Genomic DNA, 23,514 nt, shown 5'->3' on the forward strand with positions numbered 1-23,514 from the left:
TGGATTTTATTGCATGACAAAAATTTGATCACAACCAGTAAGAATCCTAGCTCCCACAGTTCTTCTTTAAGAAGCCCTGCTGTTCTCTACTCATTACCTGTATTAACTGCACTTGTTTGAACTCGTTATCTGTATAAAATACACTTGTCCAAACTCAGTGCAAACTACAACCTCTCAATGGCCAAGACCAGAGAACTTTGTAAGGACATCAGGGATAAAAGAGGAGACCTGCACAAGGCTGGGATGGGCTACAGGAAAACAGCAATAACTGTTGGTGCAATTATATGAAAATGGAAGAAGTTCAAGATGGTGGTCAATCTCCCTCGGTCTGGGGCTGCATGCAAGATTTTACCTTGTGGGGCATCAATGATCATTAAGGAAGGTTATGGATCAGCCCAGAACTACACGGCTGGACCTAGTCAATGACCTGAAGAGAGCTGGTTCCAGTCTCAAAGAAGACCATTAGTAACACACTACGCCGCCATGGATTAAAATCCTGCAGCGCACGCTAAGTCCTCTGCTCAAGCCAGTGCATGTCCAGGCCCGTCTGAAGTTTGCCAATGACCATCTGGATGATCCAGAGGAGGAATGGGAGAAGGTCATGTGGTCTGATGAGACAAAAATAGAGCTTTTTGGTCTAAACTCAACTCGCCGTGTTTGGAGGAAGAAGAAGGATGAGGACAACCCCAAGAATGCCATCCCTGAAGAATGGAGGTGGAAACGTCATTCTTTGGGGATGCTTTTCTGCAAAGGGGAGGATTGAGGGGAGGATGGAGGCATGTATCGCAAGATCTTGGCCAACAACCTCCTTTCCTCAGTAAGGGCATTGAAGATGGGTCAAAGCTGGGTTTTCCAGCATGACAACATTGGAGTGGCTCTGTAAGAAGCATCTCAAGGTCCTAGAGTGGCCTACCAAGTCTCCAGACTGAACCCAATTGAAAATCTTTGGAGGGAGCTGAAAGTCCGTATTGTCCAACGACAGCCACAAAACCTGAAAGATCTGGAGAAGATCTGTTTGGAGGAGTGGTCCAAAATCCCTCCGTCAGTGTGAGCAAACCTTGTCAAGAACTACAGGAAACGTCTGATATCTGTAATTGCAAACAAAAGGTTTCTGTACTAAATATTAAGTTTTGTTTTTCTGACACATCAAATATATGTCATGCTATAAAATGCATGACATAAAATGCAATAAACCTGCAAGACACCTGTACCATCTACATGTATCAACAATTAGATTAATACAGTGACAAATGTACATTCATATGGTTTTAAAGGCATTAAAAATAGAACTCTGAAAAGTGTGGTGTGAATATTTTGAAGAATCACAGTAATGACAACACAAAATTTTGTTTAAGCTTCTAAATTGTATTTAGTGGGTTTTAACTTGACATGAATATTCTGTTATCTGAACCACCTTATTGTATCTCTGGCTGCACAGTCAAGATGGTTGACCTGCTACAAAGTCACTGTCTCAGTCTCAAGTCATGTGTCATACAGGTGGGAAAGCCTCTCCAGACCAAATATATATATATATATATATATATATATATATATATAAAATCTGAGAGCCAGTTGTTAACTATCACTCTCTCAATTATTAACAAGGATAAATACCTCTTGGAATATAATACACTGCACTTTTTTTATTGTTTGTTAGTTTTGCCCAATTTAACCTACTGTATAGAAAGTTGGGGAAATAACTATAAATATTTACTGTATTCCCCTACTCCAAAAACATGCTGTGAGAGAAATACATTAACTAAGATTTGGTGATCACACAAATACTTTATTCTTGCAGTACAAATTGTAAAAAATATACACTGCTCAAAAAAATAAAGGGAAGACTCAAGTAACACATCCTAGATCTGAATGAATGAAATATTCTCATTGAATACTTTGTTCTGTACAAAGTTGAATGTGCTGACATCAAGATCACACAAAAATCATCAATGGAAATCAAATTTATTAACCAATGGAGGCCTGGATTTGGAGTCAGACACAAAATTAAAGTGGAAAAACACAATACAGGCTCATCCAACTTTGATGTAATGTCCTTAAAACAAGTCAAAATGAGGCTCAGTATTGTGTGTGGCCTCCACGTGCCTGTATGACCTCTCTACAATGCCCGAGCCACTTGTGTGGGTTGTAGAGTCTGTCTCATGTTACCACGAGTGTAAAAGCAGCACCAACATTCAAAAGTGACCAAAACATCAGCTAGAAAGCATAGGTACTGAGAAGTGGTCTGTGGTCCCCACCTGCAGAACCACTCCTTTATTGAATGTGTCTTGCTAATCGCCAAAGATTTCCCCCTGTTATCTATTCCATTTGCACAACAGCTGTGAAATTGATTGTCAATCAGTGTTGCTTCCTAAGTGGACAGTTTGATTTCACAGAAGTTTGATTTACTTGGAGTTATATTGTGTTGTTTAAGTGTTCCCTTAATTTTTTTGAGCAGTGTATTTAGTAGATTTTTATACTGGACAACGTCTACATAAAGCCAATAAAACTATATAACCTACTAATATCCAAAAATTCTTTACAAGGAGGGAAGGGGGTTATAATCTCAGGTGTTGTGGTAAAATATCCAATCAGTGAGAACCACTAAAACAAGTTTGTGTGTGTCTGTGTGAGGTGTTAAACTTTTGAAACAGATTCGGCTCACACCTCAAGCAATATCCAAAATATTCATCAATTTAAATCAAGATACAAAGAAATGGTTTGCTCACAATACATGGTTGCTGGTAGTGGGGTCTGATTTGGTCTGTACTTTATATTAGTATAATGTGGCTATATTAACTATATATTGCATATGTTTATTCTTTCCTTTATGGCTATTGTTATTGGTGTAATATGTGATGTTGATATGACAGCGAAAAATTTAAAAGTTACTAAGCTGTAAATGGCACAGATCCTATTATTTATTAAGGAATGGTAATGTAACTATTTTTTTCCTTCATCCCACCCCTTTCCAAGTTATTATTACTATTATCTTTTCTTTGTTGGTATTCTGTGGTACATTATATTTATTTTATTTTTGGTTTTATAATGTATCTGTTTTCCTACTGGCTTAGAATAAACCTTTACATAAATAAAAAGCGAAGGAAGGCAGGACAAGCGTCAATGTTTTTAAGTGGTCGTCAGAAAGTCCTGACCTCAGTCCCATTAAAAAGTTTTGGGCAAAGTTAAAAATGTGTGTGTCAGCAAGAAGATTTATATTCTAAGTAAATAAGGTTTCAGTTGTATATTTGAGAAATCAGAGATTTAAACTTTAATTCCATAAGTGGATAATGGCTAAATTGTTATCACCTTCAGCTGATTTGTACCTTTATGAGCTGATAAGACATCACAACAGTGAAAAATAAATGAAACGCCTGTGAAACGTACGATATTATAATTTCCATCAGATTTTTTGCTTTAATAATGAGCTCACATTCTTGAATTCTAGATTTGATGATTATCTGGTTAAACTGGATTAAATGTCTTCCAAACAGCTTTAAACACCTTCATGTGCTCTATTTAATTCAGCTCTAACGGCTTCTGCTTGCTGCCTTTGTTTAGTTCTAGTGTGCTATATTCCTATTGGCGCAGCAGAGTAGGAAGTGCAGTGACGTCGTCCAATCAGATTAGAGCTTTATTCCATAGCTTTGGTTCCATTCTGAGTGCCCCGTTATTAGCCCCGTTATTATTGGAAGTAGCAGGTTAAAAATCGGTAAGTATTTCTGATTCTCCTGTTATATTCATCGGCTTTTATGTGGACTTTCAAGCAGTGGCTGACACGCGTGGAAAGTGCAGGACACGGATCGCTTTTCACGAGTGTCTGAATAAAGAAGCGGGCAGATGAGACGTCGGTGTGCGCTCGTCCCTTCCCATTTGACGAGACGTTCATGGGGAGTAAACATGTTAAACACGATCCGTCACCGAGATCTGATGTAACCTCCACACGGAGGAGACACGGTTGGCGTGGCTTTTGTTCGAGTTCACGGTTAGGTCTGTTGCTCGCGTGTAAACCAAAGTAAGTGAGGATTTCCCACGCTGCTGAGTTATATCTGGAAGCGTTTTACTGGAAGCGTTTCACTTCCAGATATAACCAGGTATGTCTGTGTCGCCCACCAGCACGTAGACCCTCGCCGCATTCAGATCTCCAGGGCGAGACTTGGTGAATTGTAGGGAAGTCCACTTTCCTGCAGTTTGTTTATTTAAATATATTAAAATTAAAAAAAATGAAGCGAAGAGACTATCCCGTCTAATTTTGTCAACTCGACGGTTCAGCATTTGATGATGACGGTGACCTAAATAAGCACAAGATGGCGCCAGTTTGCAGTTTTAAGCAGCTTCCCACTCATCAACAGGTCTCCCAGCATTCTGAAGACATGAATATGTACGCTATGCCCAGCCCAGGAATACCAGGATGTCCCCCAGGATTAGAGTACCTGACACAGGTATGAACATGGTCCCTCATATTAAAGTGCATTTCATAAACCTAGAATATTACTGAAAAGTTTATTTATTTAATTAATCGAATTAGAAAAGTGAAGCTCATATATGAGATTGATTCATTACTTACATGATTATGCGTTCCAAGAGTTCATTGCTTTTCAATAATTAGTGATTACAGCTAATAAAATGCATCCAGTGTTTCATAAAATATGAAGATATGAAACAAAAAACTTTATTATAGATATGCCTGCCTATAATAATAATAATAATAATTTATTTTCATAGCTCCATCACATAGAGTGTAACTTATGTGCTGTACAGAGCTTAAAGCTACTGCTCATTTTCAGCTCTTGCTCCTAGCTGGGCCTTTACCCAAAACAACTGGTAACTATGTTTTAAAATAAAAATACCGCTATAGATACGACTAAATATAATGTACTGCCGTAAAGTGTGTTCAGTACAGTATATTCACTCAATGCTCGGTCAGGGCTCCTTTTGCATGAATTACTGCATAAGTGCAGCATGACATGGAGGTGATTGGTCTCTTGCTTTGCTGAGACTCCATCAGTCTGCATTATTTGATCGATTTCTCATTTCCTTCTTGAATCATTTAGGTCAGGCAAGTTTGCTAGCCAATCAGTAAGTAAAGGTCATTAAAACAGGTACCAGGCTGTGTGGGCAGGTGTGAAGTCCTGCTGGAAAATAAAATCAGCATCTCCATAAAGATGGTTAGTAGATGGAAGCATTAGGTGCTCTAAAATTTCTTAGTAGATGGCTGCACTGACTTTGGGCTTCATAGAACACACTGGACACCAGCAGACACCCTGCCCTCCTTCCAAAAGATGCCCCTTCTTTGTTTCTTTTGTTTCTTTGATTCTCTGTTGTTTTCTAGGTGGATCAACTCCTCATCAAACAAAAGGTTGAGGTCATCGAAGGTACAGTATGTAGAACAAGTATTTTCTGTTTTTTGCTGCAACAGCAGTTTATGTTTTGTGATTTGATTCACACAGCCCTCGTCGGTTTCGAGAGCAATAACAAGTATGAGGTGCGAAACGTCATGGGTCAGAACGTGTTCTATGCTGTTGAGGAGAATGACTGTTTAAGCCGGCAGTGCTGCGGCCCCCTGCGCCCCTTCAACATCCATATTCTCGACAACTTTGGCCAGGAAGTCATCAGCATCACCAGGCCGCTGAAGTGCATGTCTTGCTTCTTTCCTTGCTGTCTACAAGAAGTGAGTTCAGTTACTTGGACTTACAATTTCTAAGATTGCATCAGCCTTGCACAAGTATTCGCTCCCATTTTTCACATTTGGCATGTTACTTTAATACATCTAATAAGATTTTAAGTGATAAACGCACACAAAGTGGCATGCAAGTGTGAAGTTGAAGAAAAATATGCATGCTTTTTAAAGATTTTGTCAAATGAAAATAATAAAACCTTGGCAGACATTTTACTTTTATTGCCCTTAATACAATCCAGTACAAACCTACAAAGGTTTGGTCGTCCAGCTAAAGCCATAGGTAGTGCTAGGAGAGCATTCGAGAGAAGCAGCCAAAGTAACTCTTGAGGAGCTACAGAGATCCACAGCTCAGATGGTTGAATCTGTTGACAGGACAATCATACATTTTTACCTCTACAAATCTGACCTTTATTGAAGAGTGGCAAGAAAACCAACATCGAAAGAAAGTTAGGAAAATTATATTTAAAGTTTTCCAGGAAATGTGTAGGTGACATGGCAAACATGTGGAAGAAGGTGCTAAGGTCAGATGAGGACACAACCAAACTATTTGACCTCCATGCAAAACACAAACTAACACTTCACAATATCCTGAATGCACCATCCCCATGGTGAAGCACTTTAAATAGTAAGTGAGCAAATTTTATTTATATAGCCTTTTTCACAGATGAAAATATTACAAAGTGCTTCAAAGTATAGCAAAAAATACCACTAGGTCAACAGTTAGCAGGCTTAGGGGGAAAGAGTTCCAGAGTCTGGGGGTCACACCACCAAATGATGTCTCATTTTGCCTTTAGCATGGTACACAAAACAACCAGTAGGCTTTGCTCACTGGACCTCAGAGACCTACTGGGGGTATTAGGATTCGAAAATTAATGACATATACTGTCGCTTGTCCATGGAAAGCCCTAAAAACCAGAGACAGAAACTTCAAGTTAACTCTGGAGTTAATGGGTAGCCAAGGAAGCTGGAAAAGTAGTGGACTGACATGAGTGTACTTAGAAGACCTAGTCAAAAGCCTAGCACAAGCATTTTGCTCCATCTCTAACCGATTCAAGAATGTTTTAAGACAGGTAAAAACAATAATTTCAAGAATAACAACTTCCAGTTCAGAGCATGACACAGTGGAACTCAAATCAGCAATATTCCTGAGATGATAAAAGCAAGAGCGAACCAGAAACCCAACATTAAGCTCAAGAGTAAGAGCTGAATCAAAAGTTGCACTAAGATTCCTATTAGACTGTTTAGTGTAAGATGCAAGTGGCAGTAGCATCATGGTGTGGGGATGCTGGACTTCAGCACGGACATGAAAGATGATCAGAGTTGAAATGAAGATGGATGCAACTAAATATAAAAAGAAAACCCGTTAGAGGCTACAAAAGACTCGAGACTCAGGTGTGGGTTTAAATTCCAGCAGGACAGCAACCTAAAAAACTAGGATATAAAGTCTTATTAAAATACACTGACTTTGGTGGCATCGTGTTACAAAATGTAAGAAAGTTAAAAAGGTTATTAATGCTTTTGCATTTTAGAATATTCATATTTTTGCATTAATTTTGAAAGCTTTGTAGTCTTTAGCTTTTAAATACCAATCACGTTCTTCTGCCTTATTCAGCTGGAGGTGCAGGCTCCGCCCGGTAACACAGTGGGCTATGTGATACAGCAGTGGCACCCTTTGTCCCCTAAATTTATTGTAGCAAATGAACACAATGAGCCCGTGCTGAAGATCCACGGGCCCTTCTGTGGATGGAGCTGCCTTCCTGATGTGGACTTTGAGGTGAGTTTGTTTGTTTAAATCATTTCAATCAGTTGTAAAAGTCAAACAATATTTCTTTTACAAATGTCCTTGTCAGGGAGTTTCCTCCTGCTATGTTTCCAGTCAGTGTTTTGTGGAACAGAACACGCTCTCATTTTGATACAATCTGGCTTTTGTTCCATGGCTCGCATAGTTTTACTAACATGAGCTGTCAGCAATGCAGACATTTTACAAGACCCAGGGGATGGAGAAATGAAGCATGATATTACAGTTATGATTCCTCCCTCAAGTCCTTGGAAGTCATTACAGAAATAGAGGAATTCCTGTGGCCACAAGCAAAAAGTAGACATAAATATAAACTGTTTCTTGATCCCCCTCCAAATGAAGTGTATGGTGTGAACTCCATCATAATTTAACACATTTCTATGTCCTGGATGCTTTTCCTCAGATTTTGACAATGGATGAAGTCAGTAAGATCGGGAAAATCAGCAAACAGTGGACAGGTCTGCTGCGGGAGGCATTCACAGACGCCGACAACTTCGGCATCCAGTTTCCCATGGATCTGGATGTGAGGATGAAAGCTGTAATGATTGGAGCATGTTTTCTCATTGTAAGTGTGGCATCAAAAGCATTTCTTTTATATATACTTATGGGTATAAATCAGCCTGAAATATGATGATGACCTGTAATGTTAAGATCTTGTAAAGGATGTAGTTTGGGGATGCAATTTGGGAGCAGCGTCTGTACAAGTGTGGGTGCCGCAGACGTCGTTGCCTCACATGACCCTGCTCTCCTCAGGAATGTGTTTCTTGTCGCTGATAGAAACTTTACCGACCTACTAATTAGATTACCTCTTAGGCTACATTTAGTGTAATTTATGACTCAAAATGAACCCAGTCACACTAAATGCAAGACAGTTTGTCTGAGCTACAGTCCAAGAAACTTATACATGGACCCATCAAGGGCATGAATGCCAAGTTTGGGGGCTTTATTTGATATTGTTTTTTTAAAAACATGTATTAGATACACAAGGTTGAATTTAGTTGGGGATTTTCTCTAATCCACACATGGTCAAAATTATGTACACAGAGTCATACTGTACACCCAAATAGGTATTTGGGTAAATATCCCTTGGCAAGTTGAACACAGACTTTCTGTAGACTTCAGCAAGCTTTTGGTATGATTCTGGCCAGTGTGATCTTGTCTGAGCGTAAAACCTTTCTCCAGAAGACATTTGGTTGTCTATACCTGCAGCTTGGCAGAATAGGGGGAGTACTTCGGTTAGTTATCTAGCATGGATCTGGCTTTTAAGTATAGACTGCAAATATTCAATAGGTCATTCCAAAACGCTAACTTTTTTCCTGCTTTATCCATTCTAAAACCACATTTGGTGTGTGTGGGATCATTTTTCTGTTGGAACATCCAATTGTGTCAAAGTGTCAACTCAGATAGAAATGGATGGAGACAGTCCTCCTTCCTCTTTATTCATTCTACTTTGTGCAATGCACCAGTACCGCTGGCAGAAAAAGAACCCCACAGCATAATGCTACCATCATCCTTTTTGACAGTCGATGCAACTGTCTTGTGTTCAAAACATACTTCTTGTCATTGGGCCCAAAAGTTCTATCTTCATCTTCTATTTTAGCCTCATCTGACCATAAAACCAAGGCAGTTCAGATGAGCTCAAATGCAATGACTTTGGAATGGGGACTTCTTTCTAGTTTTTTTAACCTCTCAATCCATGGTGACATAAAACTCTCCTAACTGTGGGAAATGACACCGATGTTTCAGCAGTTTCTAGTTCAATGGAAACATCAGGTTCCTGTGTTGTTGCTGAACAATCAATTTTATTTCAGATGAGTGTGACAGATTAGGTGAGATGATTGGAATTTTGACCCAGTTAATACAGGTCCTTCTCAAAATATTAGCATATTGTGATAAAGTTCATTATTTTCTATAATGTAATGATGAAAATTTAACATTCATATATTTTAGATTCATTGCACACTAACTGAAGTATTTCAGGGTTTTCATTGTCTTAATATGGATGATTTTGGCATACAGCTCATGAAAACCCAAAATTTATATCTCACAAAATTAGCATATTTCATCCGACCAATAAAAGAAAAGTGTTTTTAATACAAAAAACGTCAACCTTCAAATAATCATGTACAGTTATGCACTCAATACTTGGTCGGGAATCCTTTTGCAGAAATGACTGCTTCAATGCGGCGTGGCGTGGAGGCAATCAGCCTGTGGCACTGAGGTCTTATGGAGGCCCAGGATGCTTCGATAGCGGCCTTTAGATCACCCAGAGTGTTGGGTCTTGAGTCTCTCAACGTTCTCTTCACAATATCCCACAGATTCTCTATGGGGTTCAGGTCAGGAGAGTTGGCAGGCCAATTGAGCACAGTGATACCATGGTCAGTAAACCATTTACCAGTGGTTTTGGCACTGTGAGCAGGTGCCAGGTCGTGCTGAAAAATGAAATCTTCATCTCCATAAAGCTTTTCAGCAGATGGAAGCATGAAGTGCTCCAAAATCTCCTGATAGCTAGCTGCATTGACCCTGCCCTTGATAAAACACAGTGGACCAACACCAGCAGCTGACACGGCACCCCAGACCATCACTGACTGTGGGTACTTGACACTGGACTTCTGGCATTTCCTTCTCCCCAGTCTTCCTCCAGACTCTGGCACCTTGATTTCCGAATGACATGCAGAATTTGCTTTCATCCGAAAAAAGTACTTTGGACCACTGAGCAACAGTCCAGTGCTGCTTCTCTGTAGCCCAGGTCTGGGGAATGCGGCACCTGTAGCCCATTTCCTGCACACGTCTGTGCACGGTGGCTCTGGATATTTCTACTCCAGACTCAGTCCACTGGTTCCGCAGGTCCCCCAAGGTCTGGAATCGGCCCTTCTCCACAATCTTCCTCAGGGTCCGGTCACCTCTTCTCGTTGTACAGCGTTTTCTGCCACACTTTTTCCTTCCCACAGACTTCCCACTGAGGTGCCTTGATACAGCACTCTGGGAACAGCCTATTCGTTCAGAAATTTCTTTCTGTGTCTTACCCTCTTGCTTGAGGGTGTCAATAGTGGCCTTCTGGACAGCAGTCAGGTCGGCAGTCTTACCCATGATTGGGGTTTGGAGTGATGAACCAGGCTGGGAGTTTTAAAGGCCTCAGGAATCTTTTGCAGGTGTTTAGAGTTAACTCATTGATTCAGATGATTAGGTTCATAGCTCGTTTAGAGACCCTTTTAATGATATGCTAATTTTGTGAGATAGGAATTTTGGGTTTTCATGAGCTGTATGCCAAAATCATCCATATTAAGACAATAAAAGACCTGAAATATTTCAGTTAGTGTGCAATGAATCTAAAATATATGAATGTTAAATTTTCATCATGACATTATGGAAAATAATGAACTTTATCACAATATGCTAATTTTTTGAGAAGGACCTGTATTTTGAAGTGGCGTTTCCAAAGCCTCGACCTCAACTATGTTTAAAATTTGTGGACTAGGCTTAAAGGTTGCCTGGACCAAATCAGTAGTACTTGGCTGCAAGTGCATAGTGAAATAAAGATAAAGTATGATTTACTGTTAATCTGTCAATTACTTCAGTAAATATATTTTGAGTCCTGGATAATACATTTCCGCCCAACAATAAAGTGTTACATGAATACCACTTTTAGTTTTTGCTTTATTAACAATCTCTTTTTCTTTTTAACAACAGGATTTCATGTTTTTCGAAACCACCAACTAGGAGCCATACGGGATTGTGACAGGATATTCCTGAAGGAACAAGGTCCTAAAGCCATGATGATCATTCCTAAATGCAGATTCATTGAACAACCTTCAAAGGATACAGAAAGCACAAGAAATGTGCCCAAAAGTTCTAGCATTGCATGAACAATGAAATATAGAGGGTTTGTTTTTGTTTCGGCTCCTCAGGTTTATTTGTCATGTTTCTGGGCTGTATGGCTTCACCTTTCTTGTTTTGTTCTTTTGTTTGAATAGCAGTGATCGTAAGGATGTTGCCGTGTTTATTTATAGGGTGTATTTACATTTGGGGGACCCAATAGCTACAATGAAAGTGAAAATTTTTACTATGAAAATGTTTACAGAAGGATGACATCAATTTACAATTTCAAAAGGGAAAACAGCCATGTTCTGTTGGAAAGAAAAGTTAATGTTATTAGAATTTTGGTCATGCAGATATTTATTTAAAGATTTACCAAGATTGTAGCTATATTAGATTGAGTGATACAGGATTCATGTAATGTAGACATTGGTAACTGCAAAAAGCAACTTTTCCATTGAGCATTCAGTGTGTTTTAACTGAAACATTTACTGTCATATATAAGGTTCTGCAGCATTTATACATTTATTTACACAGTTGATATTACACTATGTTTTATTTTCATTTACTTTATTTTATTTAGGGATTAATTGTAGCTTCTTATGACATGTCAGCACTGACCACAAGAGGGAGCTAGATTGTTACTTAGTATTGGTTCATTTTTCCAAATGAACAATCTCAAAACCCACTTATGGCAAATAAGTTATTTATTTATTAGTTTTTCATGTCAGTGTGTATTTTTGGACTAACTCAGGTTGAAATGCATGCTGCTTTACTATAGTGCTGATTACTGCTGATTCTGGAAATTACACACCTGCATTGGATTCTAAGTATATCACGATGATTTAATTATTTATTTGTTTGTTTAATTGTTTGTTTCCACCCAATGGAGCATGCATGAAATGATCTTGATATCCATTTTCTTGCAGTTTCATTGCATCTGTGACATTTCTGCTGTTTAAATGTAAGAAAACTTACAAAGCCAGTAGCTTTCATCAAAGCCACTTGCCTCCGCTTGGTCTTCATTAAAATGGAAATTTATAACAACTAAGTTATAAACATGAATTATGCTGATATTAATGCAAGTATTTTTGTAGTGCTGACAATTTGCTTTGTAATTTTTTTGCTTTATACAGCCTAATTAAGACTGAAAAATATTAATTGTAAGCCATTTTATGTCATATTAAGTCCTAAAATTCTAAAGACTTTTATTTTTGTAAAGATTACTGAATACTGCCAGTCACAGATGCTGATGATGCCTGTGTAAACCTAAGATGTCCCTTGTCAACGTGTTTTATTCTGCCTTCAGTGTGCCGACACCTGCTTGTAGAATTATCATAAGTGGATTTAATTCTCCAGATCTATTTCCATTCTTGATTTGGAGACTTTGCACTAAGCAAAGAAAATGAACTTATTACACAGAAAAATAAAAAAAACAAAGTTTAAAACAATCAGTGTAAGCAGTGGACATTTGTTTTCTTATTTAATAAATTTTATTATCACAGAAATGCTTTATGGCCTATAATATACAGGTATAAATACTGTACAAAGCTGGAACACCTGCCTCTGCTGGGTAGTTAAAGTCTAATATTTATTATTTACCTTTTGGAGATGAATGAAGTGGAAATGACTAGTTCTAAAGTTGAGTTTTAACAGCAAACAGTTTACCTGAGCTAAATTTTATAACACACGTATTATACCCACTGGCCTGAACATGTTACCGTGCATTACAAGTATGAGATGCTCTAAGGCATTTTTGTTTGTGTGTAAACATCATCGGCGTAGGACAGAATGTGACTCAATCGAATGTTTTATTCAAGAACAGTTTAAGCCTGTACTCTACTTTTGCACTAATACTGTGAACTAATAAAATGTTTAGTCCTTGCAATGTATTGATACTGAGCTTGGTTTCGATTGTGCAAATAGTCTGTAAAACCACCTCAATAAAATGAGTAAAATGTGTTTTTTTGCAGTTCTTTTGATTGTCATCTTTGTGTTTGTTCAGAATTGACAAGGCTTAAAAGGCTCTTAAAAAATACATCAGATCATATTAAAGGCTGTTAGCAACCTGAAGATGACAAAGGAATGCATCACTTTAGAACTTTTCTTTGTGATAACAAATGGACAAATGGAGAAAGATCATGATGCAAATTATTAAATTTTACCTAGTTTCATTTTAATGTAGATTCTCTATATGCAGCATATGGTATTATACACCCAGGCTCTTATCTGGTGTTTGGGTTAATGTTTAATGCCTTAATTATCTGGTTTGACACTTGACTGCTCTTATTGGAAGAATTTGGTAGATTTCATTTAAATTGCTAGGTTTCCTGACGTTGACCTGGCGTTTAAGCTTAGTCCACAAATTTTGGGTCAGGGCTTTTTGGAATTCTCTTTTCAACTCATGGTTTTAATGTATTTTCGTGATCATGGTCATGAAATATTGCACTGTATAATAGTTTCAACTGTCTAGGTGTTGATTTGAGGTGAAGTTGATGAATTTTAAGCTAATCAAACTAATACATTGGTTAATCCACCTTCTGCATCGCAAAATTGCCACTGGAAGCAAAACTGCCTGAAAGCAGGATGTGGCCACCACCATTGACATCTCCTCTGAGTCAAACAGCTCAATCTTTGTCTCATCCATCCAGAAGGGAAACTTAAAACCCCTCTTCCCAGCAGCACTCCAATTTGTTCCCATATATATAGTCCCTCCAGGAGGTTTTGGGTACCTCCCAGTGGGCATGATGTTAGGCCTTTTCTGAAAATGAATTTCCTTTTATCGGAGGATGACAGATTTAGAGCAGAGGTTTTGTTCTTGGCCAAAGAGAAGATGTTTGAATCTGCCAAACCATTATCAGCTCCCACATTTTTCACTTTGCTTACACAAACAGATTTGTTTTGCCAGATATTAACATACATAATTAAATCGTGTTTTTGTTTTCTTGGCAGTGCAGCTCCCACAACAAGGAAGCACCATCATCCTATTTGCAGACCAGCTGATGTGCAGACATTAGGCCAAATTTTGATCAGCCTAATATTACGACTGTATGATTTTGACTAGATCTTTTTTATTCTGGCAAAAAGCTCTAACCTGTTAGAAAAAGAGCATTTGCCTTGAATAGTCTAACACCAAGACATTAACAATACATTTATTTTGCATGCATAGTTTTAATTTTGTAAATTTATACCTTTAACAGTAAAAATAATAAATTTGCATTCCAGCTCTGGGCAAAAAGGTGCTTCTCCAACAATATTTTTCAATCACGAGATGAACAAATGAACAAAATCTTGTGTTGCCTTCAGAAGTCACCTAACAGAGTCCACTGTTTGTAAATTAATCTCCCTATAATTACAGGTGTTTTGTGGAGGCCTAACGATTGAACATGTTGGTGGCAGCATCATGCTGTGGGAATAGAGGGAAAGTCTGAAAACCTGTTAGAGGCTGTAAAATACCTGAACGTGGGTGGGTGTTCACTTTCTAGCAGGACAATGATCTTAAAATAGAATTTGGATTAAAGCATATACATTTGTTAGAATGGCCCAGTCAAGGTTCAGACCTAAATCCAACTGAGAATCTGTGGCAATAGTTTAAAATTGAGTCTCACAGATACTCCTCATGAAATCTAACGGAACTTTAGTTATTTTGCAAAGAAGAATGTGTAAAACTTGTAGAGGCTTACCCTAAAAGACTAAGATGTTTTGGAATGTATGGACTCAGGAGGTGCTGAAAGCAAGTGTATTCCACACTTTAGATTTCTTTAATTATTTGAAAACCATGTGTTTGGTCACAAAAAGCCCCAAAAAGTGGCAGTTCTACTTCTCTCAGACACTGTTTGTTCTTCAACTGTTGCGCAAGGAAGAATTGGCAAAGAAACGCTGTCTCTACACATGCATTTCCCTTTTAAATGGTCTAGCTGCATATATAACATAACCATTGATTAGTATCTTCGTATTTAGATTGCTTTCATAGAAAACCTGCAACATTGTAAAGATGTTTGAGGAAAATTGTAAGATGATATGTTTTCTCCAAATCTTTTTGTAGACTGGACTTTACAGATGTCCAGCGAAAACTCCCTCAAGGGGAGGTACACTGCAGGAGAAAATTCTTTTTTTGGTTTAACTGCAATTGTACTAGGAAATGAGGGGTTAGAGTAATAGCCACATTTGGTGTGAATGAATGTTAACTGTTGGGGGATCTACACAGACCACAGAAAATATATTGCCCCTGATGTCAATACATCAGGGGCTTGCTGCCTGTGAGAAATAAACAGACTTTAGCTGGTGCAAGTGAAATCAGGTCAAATGGAACCTGGACCCTGCTTTCTCCAATTTGGTTCTCATAAACTATACAATCTCTGTACGCTCACTGTGTGTGAGTCAGTAGATTTAAGAAAACAGCAGTGGAGAAAGTTTTGGTTCGTTCTGTTTGACTGAATGAATACAATTTATCAGCTAGAACAGCCAGCTGCCATTTGTTGTAACTTATGTACAGCACTGATTGATTCCCATGCTGTTGCGAGAGCAGCCTTTACTCTTTAACCAAGTCGTTCAAATCCTATTCAATAAATGTTTCTGTATTGTCCTATTTTGGAGAGTATGGACCTTGAATGTAATTATAAACTACATTATTTGTACATTAAAACATTTTCTTTAATGCAGACTGTGGTTGATAAATTAATACAGACCTGAGCCTCAATAGGAGCCGTTTTCAACCTATTAAAGGTCAGAAGAAAATATCTATTCTCATCATTTCTGCAGCTCAGCATGCACTGGGAATTCTGAGGAATGCATTGTGCTCCGCGATGGGATGACTGCATTGGGTTCCCAAAGGCAAACACTCACTGGAATTTGTGGTATTTGTGCTTTTAGCGTACTGGGCCAAACACATGGCTGAGTCTGCATCATGGCAAACGGACCCTAAGAAAACACCACACTTGTTAAAGACAGAACTTGTAATTACCACATAATCATCACGACTGTTTGTCTGAAATGACGAATCAAGTATAAAAGAGTCGTTACACTTACCTAAAAATAAAAAGTAGAAGCTTACTAAAATGCGGCCTGTATAAAGATAAAACCTAAAATCTTTGTATTGTTTTCCCTAAACATAGTAATTAATTTTACAAGTTTTAGATCATAAAAGAACCTACAGGATTAGCCTTTCTATGGCAGCGTTATTAGGACTTTAGAATGGCTAGGGGAATGTTTAAAGCTCTGAATTATTGTCAGACCATGCAAGACAAAATCCCTTCTATCCCTTCTACAACACACAGCAGTAAAGTCATATTCAATAAATTATTAAATATTTTTAAAAAGTTTCAGTAAATCAATTCACTAAGTGAAACACATTATATAGATTATTTACACAAAGACTGATGTTTCTCAGCCTTGATTTCTGTTTATTATGATGATTTTCTGCTTATAGCTGATGAAAACACAACATTTTAGATTAAACATTACATGAGATCAATAAAGAAAATATTTTCAGTACAGATATATGGGCTTCATGAAAAGTTTGTTTAATACATCAAAGGTTGTTTTTTTTTTTTTCCAAAAGGTAGTTTATATCTGACAAATGAGCCTCATCATAAAATATATTTAGGAAATCGTGTTGCACCATCTCAGTCACTCATAACTACAGTCTAAAAGTGGCTCACAGGACATATAACCTGTACAGTCCAGACTAGTGGAAACGGTTGAACTTAGGTTTAATGTAAATCATATTTCAAAGCAAAAAAGAAATAGGAGACCTGCCAACATAAACAAAAGGAGGAAAAAGCATCCAAAAGTCAAGCATTTGGTTGTTGCATCCGGGCCACTTCCCTGGCTTTCCAAATACAAAAGCTAAAAATAGGAAATTATGACAAATGGCAACTCCTAACCCAACCAATTGTCTGAAATTAAAAGTTATCTCAGAAACCATAGTAGCACAAACTAAAAATTTTATGACAAACAAACAGCACAAGCGAAGCCTTAAAAAATGGGACCACTCTGGGTCATTTTGGAGCAAACAGGGGTGGGGGGGGACCTCTGAATGACCTAAAAATAATTGCTAATATCTCAGAGGCTATTGCAGCACAAACAATAATTTTAATAACGCAGACCAGCACAAACGAAGTACTAATCGCTCAGCCTATTTGTCAAACATTTTCATGTGGGTAGGGGGGTCAGATTCACTCTGCTAAAAACAAAATGTTTAAGTATAGTTAATCATAAAAACAGACACACAAGGTGCAAAACACTAACACAGAAAGGAAATGGACTCAGAAATCTCTGTAAAACACACTGATGCTTCCAGTTTAAGTCCCAGTTGAAGAAAATTGAGAGAAGTATCCAATAAATCAAACCTATCCTATGAAATAAACTACCACACATAATGTAGAATAAAAAATATGAAAAAAACGACTAATGAGAAAAAAATAAAATAAATAGTTTGGGGAACTTGCTGATTAGGCTGAAGCTTTTTTCTGAAGTTAGATGGAAAGAAGTCCACTGGCAAGAATTTACACACTTACACAATGTAAGTCGACTGTAGCAGCCTTTATCGCAACCAAATATTGGCAGGCTGATCTGTCCTCATTCCAACTGGTTTTGCAAGACTTCTTGAGGTTCTAATGTTTTTTTTCATAACAGAGCCTGAATCTCAGAACTCAGCTAGTCCGGTAACTGAAGAATCTGGAAAGGGGCTGATCAGGCAATCAGGGATCGAATTTGGGATGTATGTGGCCATGTCATGCTACATTGCCAATAAGAAAAAACTGGAACCTAATGGACATTTTTACTTTATTTAAAGTCAGTGACAGAGTGAGAATCAAATGAAAACAAGCTTTCCTTGTGTATAAAGACTGTCTTGCTGGCTGAGGCAGCCTCGCACATACAAAGTTTACGACATGTAATCTTTCCGTTGACTAAAGAGACAAATTTGGACCACAGAGTTTGATACATCAATAATAAATTAAAGTTAGCACTGATGATGAAAACCTATTATGAAATTCTAAATAATACAGAAAGGATCATTCTTATTCAAAGGACACTTTGACCAACAGCTTTTGACCATAACCGTATGTTTTAAAGGCATAGACTCCTGTGTGCAATCTGTTTACCATATGAGGTAATTTTAACCAGGTCTAAAGTCATTGCAAACTGTTAAGAACCCACTAAGGACATGTAAAAGGTCAGATCTGGTGGGTTTGTGTGCCTAAACTGCTATGTTCATCTTGTGCACCTTTGTAACTTTGCCATAGCTAAAGATCTTCTTTATCACATCTCCATATAAAAAAATTCTAAATTGCTCCAAGATTCTGTTTCTTTAAAGTTATTGTTTAATTTACCTTCACTATCCTTTGGGCGTGTTGGCAACAGAGGTCATTACAGCCTGGCAGGCCCAATTCTGGGTTACTACTATTACTTTTAATTTGCAATTAACAGCCCCTCATCCTTTTAAACTCTCTTCCTCTCCTTTTAGAACTAATTATGTGCTTTAAACACAATACTTAGATAGCACATGTTAATGAGTTTTTAGATTCCAAGGCATCTTAAAGAGGGGTTCTTCTTTGCAATAATATCACAGAACCGTGTGGTGGAATGACCTGCCCAAGGCCTGGTGTGGTAAAAATACTTCAGATCCTATTTTTAGTTACATGGACAATAGTGACTTGCTAAAAGACTAAACACAAATACCAACTCATCCCATTTTCTTCTGTTTATTCTGTGGTAGAACAGGTCTAGGAAAGAAAGCAGACACCTCTCTCCCCAGCAACATTCTCCAGCTCATCCCCAAGGCGTTTCTAGACCAAAAGAGTCCCTTTATCGGGTTCTGGGTCTTTTGAATCTCCTTCCACTAGGACCTGCCCGGAGAACCTCCAAAGGGCATCCCGATCGGATGCCCAAACCAACTCAGTTGACACCTTTAGATGAAGAGAATCTTCTCTATATATCTGTATCTGTAAGGCTGAGCAGCTTGGGTCCAAATCCTCATTCATTTGGTCATAATCCTTATCTAATGAGCCCTAGTGAATAGTAGGAATGAAGACAGACCAGGGACCAGAGAGTGTATTCCAGCTGTCAAGGATCAAACTTCTCATCCTCCCTGGAAAATTATTACAGTGTTGGAAAGAAGGATTTGACTGTTTGCTGAACCTGAGATTTAGGAGAAGCAGTGTGGCTTATGTCTTGGCATATCAATCATGTACCAGATCTTTACCCCTGCAGTTACTTAGGGGATAGGAATTTGGTTTTCTGGCCCACTTGTGTTTTGGGGATCTGTAAAAGACCTAATGGCCATCTGGCTCTTGTATACCCAGGCAGGAACTGTGTCCACATTCTTACCACAAAGTTGAGCTTGTTCCCCGTGCAGATTGGACTCTCTCATGGGTTGCCACTAGTTCCCTATCCTGTTTGAGGTGTTCATGAACAAGATGTGAAGATGTAGGCATGGAGAGGAGGGTGTCACATTTGGAAAACTCAGGGTTTCATCTTTTCTTTTTTTAAATTATATTGTTCTATTGCTAACTTCATGCCATGACCTTCTTTGTGCACTGCCGAACGTGAAGCAGCTGGGATCAAAGTCAGCTCCTCTAAGACTGCGGCCATGGTTATCCACCAGAAAAGGTGGACCACTCAGTATCTGACTCAGGAGGGGTTCAAGAATCTTGATATCTAAACCAAAATGCAAAACGTACATAACTAAACAGGTTCCACAAAAATCTTTCTAACATAGTCCTATAACAATGTGTTTGACATAGAAACCAAATTACAGTATTCTTTGTTTACCCTATAAACAATGTTCAAGCCACCGTATACCCAACCTTCTCCCCATGACCTCCAGAATATATAAAGAGATCATGTGTCATATAGACTGGAACCACTGTCTTCAATGATTGAAATCAAAGCAATAATTTTGTTTTCTACAAACTGCACTTAAAAAAGAAAATTAGTAGTGTACAAATGTCCTCTAAAGCAGCGAGGGTGGACTGCAAGAATAGGTTTGTAGCAGGTTTTAATCTTCATTTCCTTAAACTTTTTAACATGATCACTTAATAAGGATGTCCAAATGAAACTAGCCAATGGAGCACGGTCCAACTACCCCAGTCTACTCAATGGAAATGCTTATTCATAGGACTAAAGAATGCAGGTTTAAGATGTGCAAATATCTTCAATTGTCGCTAAAAATCTGCAATGTGCTTTTGTTTTAGATACAAGGCAAGTGAAGTTATCCATGCATAACATCTAACAGACAAGCTTTGCATGTGTATTAAACTTCATACGCTCTGCTGGGTACAGTTGTTGGCATTTTAATTAAATGCAGTGTTGGCAAATCCCCTTAAGGGGCCCTCTCCAGTCCACCCTTGCGCCACACCCCAGGTCAATAGATGCCTAGAGTCTCCATCAATGTGGCCACAAGAGTCAGAATTAAACTAGGCATGACGCAGGGTTTTTTTTTAGGAGGATGAGCTGATTTAAATAAATGCCCAATACTCTTTCCACCAGTCTGGGCTGGTAATTAAAGTCTCTGTGAAGTGATCAAAGAGTTCAGGATAAAAATACAACCCATTCTTCAACAATCACGGTGCAGTTGTGGGTTCTTGGGAAAAGGTTTTGGGAGCTGAGTTTCTAGGATTTGTGACTCACCAGTATGATTGCAAAAACATCCAGTTTTACCACTGAAAGAAGTTTAAAGTAGAGTAGAAAGTAGATTGAAATCCAAGGTGTGTCCAGACCACATCTCCAACGAATATACTGACTTGTGTAGCACTCTGAATCACATAAAGTGAATTACAACTTTCCAAACATTATTATTTGTAGTTATTAAAGAAAAATAATAATAAAAAAGATTAGTTAAAAATCTTAAAATCTTTGTGTTTGCTTTAAGATGTTTTTCGCTCATTATTAGGCATCCTCTTTGGAGTCTGTCTTCCTAGTGTGGCTTAATTACACATAAACAGTGCTTGCAAACCCACTGTCTCCACAATACCACCAAAACAGAGGAGACATTACTGTTGTCAAGAAACTACATCACTATTGCTTTTCATTAGGTCTGCAGGTTTATATGTTTAACTGATACTAGTAATAAAGTAAAATAAATTAAAAAATGTGACATTGTACATTGTGATCATTGTGTTAAAGTGTTTTTAGCTTGAGGGTTGGTTTTACAGCATCCACTGGTATTGGGCAAAGTGGGGGTAATTATTTGCAGGTTTGCCTTTTTGTCCACATGGGCTCCAAGCCTTTTACTCTGTCCACCTCCAACTCACCGCAGCCACCTCTTAACTGAGGCATCTGATAATTGTTGCACAATTAAATGTAATTTTCTCAACCACGCCTCCTATATCCTCCACATTTAAAGTTGTCGCCAGTCTAACTGCCACCACCTACAACTTGCTATATATCTGCAAGTAACAACTTAGAAAGGTAGAGGTGTGCAAACACAGTGTCTTGGAAAATGATTACAACCCTTGAAGTTTTGCACATTTGGTTACATTACAAATACAAACTTTAATGTGTTCTTTAGGAATTTTATGTGATAGACCAACACAAAGTAGCACATATCAAGTACATGATGGAAGAATGCTGCATGACTTTACTTTTTTAAATAATAAAGCATATTACCAATTGAAATGTCAGCATCAGGGGGCATCCTTTTTACCTTTCAAACTTTTCTTTTGAATGTGACATTTTCCTAGGCAGATTTGGAGCACCCACCTGTGCTGTGGATCTCTGCAGGTTCTCCAGACGTACTGTTGGCCTCTAGGCAGCTTTTCTTATTGATGCTTTCCTTTCCCAGCCTGTCATTTTAAGTGGACAACCATGTCCATCTGAAATGTTTAGAATTCTGCAATACTTTTAATATTTTCTAACAAACCTTCCAGAATCTTAGCAGCTGTATTAATATTGAGATTAAATTACATACAGGTGGGCTCTCTTAGGTGACTTCTGCAGGCTACTGGTTGCACTGGATTATATTTAGGGGTAAAGAGCTAAGCAGTCTGAATACAAATGCATGCCATGTTTTTCAGACTATAAAAATATAAAAAACAATATCTTTTTAGTCCAATTTTGTGTTGGTCTGTCACATGAAAGTCCAATGAAACACGTAGAAGTTTTAGGCTGCAATAATTTAAGGAGCACAAAGGTTTTTTCAAAGTACTTCACAGAACATGACATTGATAGGATAATGAACCTGTTATTATTTCGGGTTTTTTCTTTATATGTTATTTCACAGTTGAAGTTTTGAATCATGCTTCTGTTTATTTTTCTGGTCATGTTTTAGTCTTGTTCATGTTTTGTCAAGTTTGGTTTTTGGATCTGCTCATCCTTTAGTTTCATGTTGTTCTAGTTTCTGTTAGTTTCTATTCAAGAGTCTGTTTTGCTCCAGCCACGTTTTGTTCTGTCTGCCAATTATCTTTATTCGGTTCACCTGCTCCAAGCTAATCTGTCTCCTTGCTCCTCCTGGTTCACACTCCATATATACACCTCCGTTCTGTTTATTCCTTGCGGAAACATTTTTCAAATCATGCTCATGTCTTGCTTTCTGGATCATGCTCATAGTTATCTCAATCATTCTCACGTCTTGTTTTTCTCGATCATGTCATGCCTGTCTTGTTTGCCTCATCTGCCTGTTTTGATCCTGCCTCATCTGGAGTGAGTTTTTTGTTAATTAAATCCTTTTGCACTTACCGTCATGCTGCCTGCTAGTCTGCATTCTGGGTTCCTCCGTTGCTCTAAGCCTAACAGAACCACTCAGATGACATTAACACATTTTGTAAGGGTTTCCTCAAACTTAGAAAACATCTAATTTCTAAATAGGTGGTAGGTGTGAAATGAAATAAGCCAGGGAAATGAAGCAAGATAATATGTGTCTACAAAACACCCTGCAAAAATGCAGCACTGGTTTCTGCCCCACACATCCTGTTATTTTTATGTTTCAAGCAGACCCTCACAAGCGACTGAACAAATAATGAATACATTTTGTCAGATATTTGAGCTGTTGAAGATTGCTTTGGAATACTAATGTAGGACTGACGCCTTTAAACAATGACCAAGAGGAGAGGTAATCTGTTGTTAGTACTTTGTGTTTGAGTTTCACAATGGGGGAGTGACCTTTTTCAGATGTGTTACAATGCGGGAGACAGACAGCAAGTGTCAAAGTGGTAATTTTCTCATGACACACCAATTTCCATAAACATGCCAGCCCCAACTCACTGTAGTGTCAGTTGTATGC

At 38.2% G+C, this 23,514-nt stretch overlaps 1 protein-coding gene across 2 annotated transcripts; it reads left to right on the top strand.

Moving 5' to 3' along the window:
- The first annotated feature begins 3,620 nt into the window (after window positions 1-3,620).
- Window positions 3,621-13,253, top strand: si:ch73-206p6.1 (phospholipid scramblase 1). 2 transcript variants are annotated; one of them, XM_047349112.1, is made up of 7 exons: window positions 3,621-3,709; window positions 4,350-4,439; window positions 5,330-5,372; window positions 5,448-5,668; window positions 7,290-7,451; window positions 7,879-8,040; window positions 11,166-13,253. In XM_047349112.1, exons 2-7 carry the CDS (start codon window positions 4,371-4,373, stop codon window positions 11,193-11,195), a joined length of 687 nt encoding a protein of 228 aa, XP_047205068.1. In that variant the 5' UTR covers window positions 3,621-3,709; window positions 4,350-4,370; the 3' UTR covers window positions 11,196-13,253. The 2 variants fall into 2 exon arrangements, with proteins under 2 accessions (XP_047205068.1, XP_047205069.1); XM_047349113.1 differs by lacking the exon at window positions 3,621-3,709 and adding an exon at window positions 3,833-4,012.
- The last annotated feature ends 10,261 nt before the right edge of the window (window positions 13,254-23,514 follow it).

The sequence above is a fragment of the Girardinichthys multiradiatus genome, chromosome 21 (genome assembly GCF_021462225.1).
Source record: "Girardinichthys multiradiatus isolate DD_20200921_A chromosome 21, DD_fGirMul_XY1, whole genome shotgun sequence".
Classification (NCBI taxonomy): Eukaryota; Metazoa; Chordata; class Actinopteri; order Cyprinodontiformes; family Goodeidae; genus Girardinichthys; species Girardinichthys multiradiatus.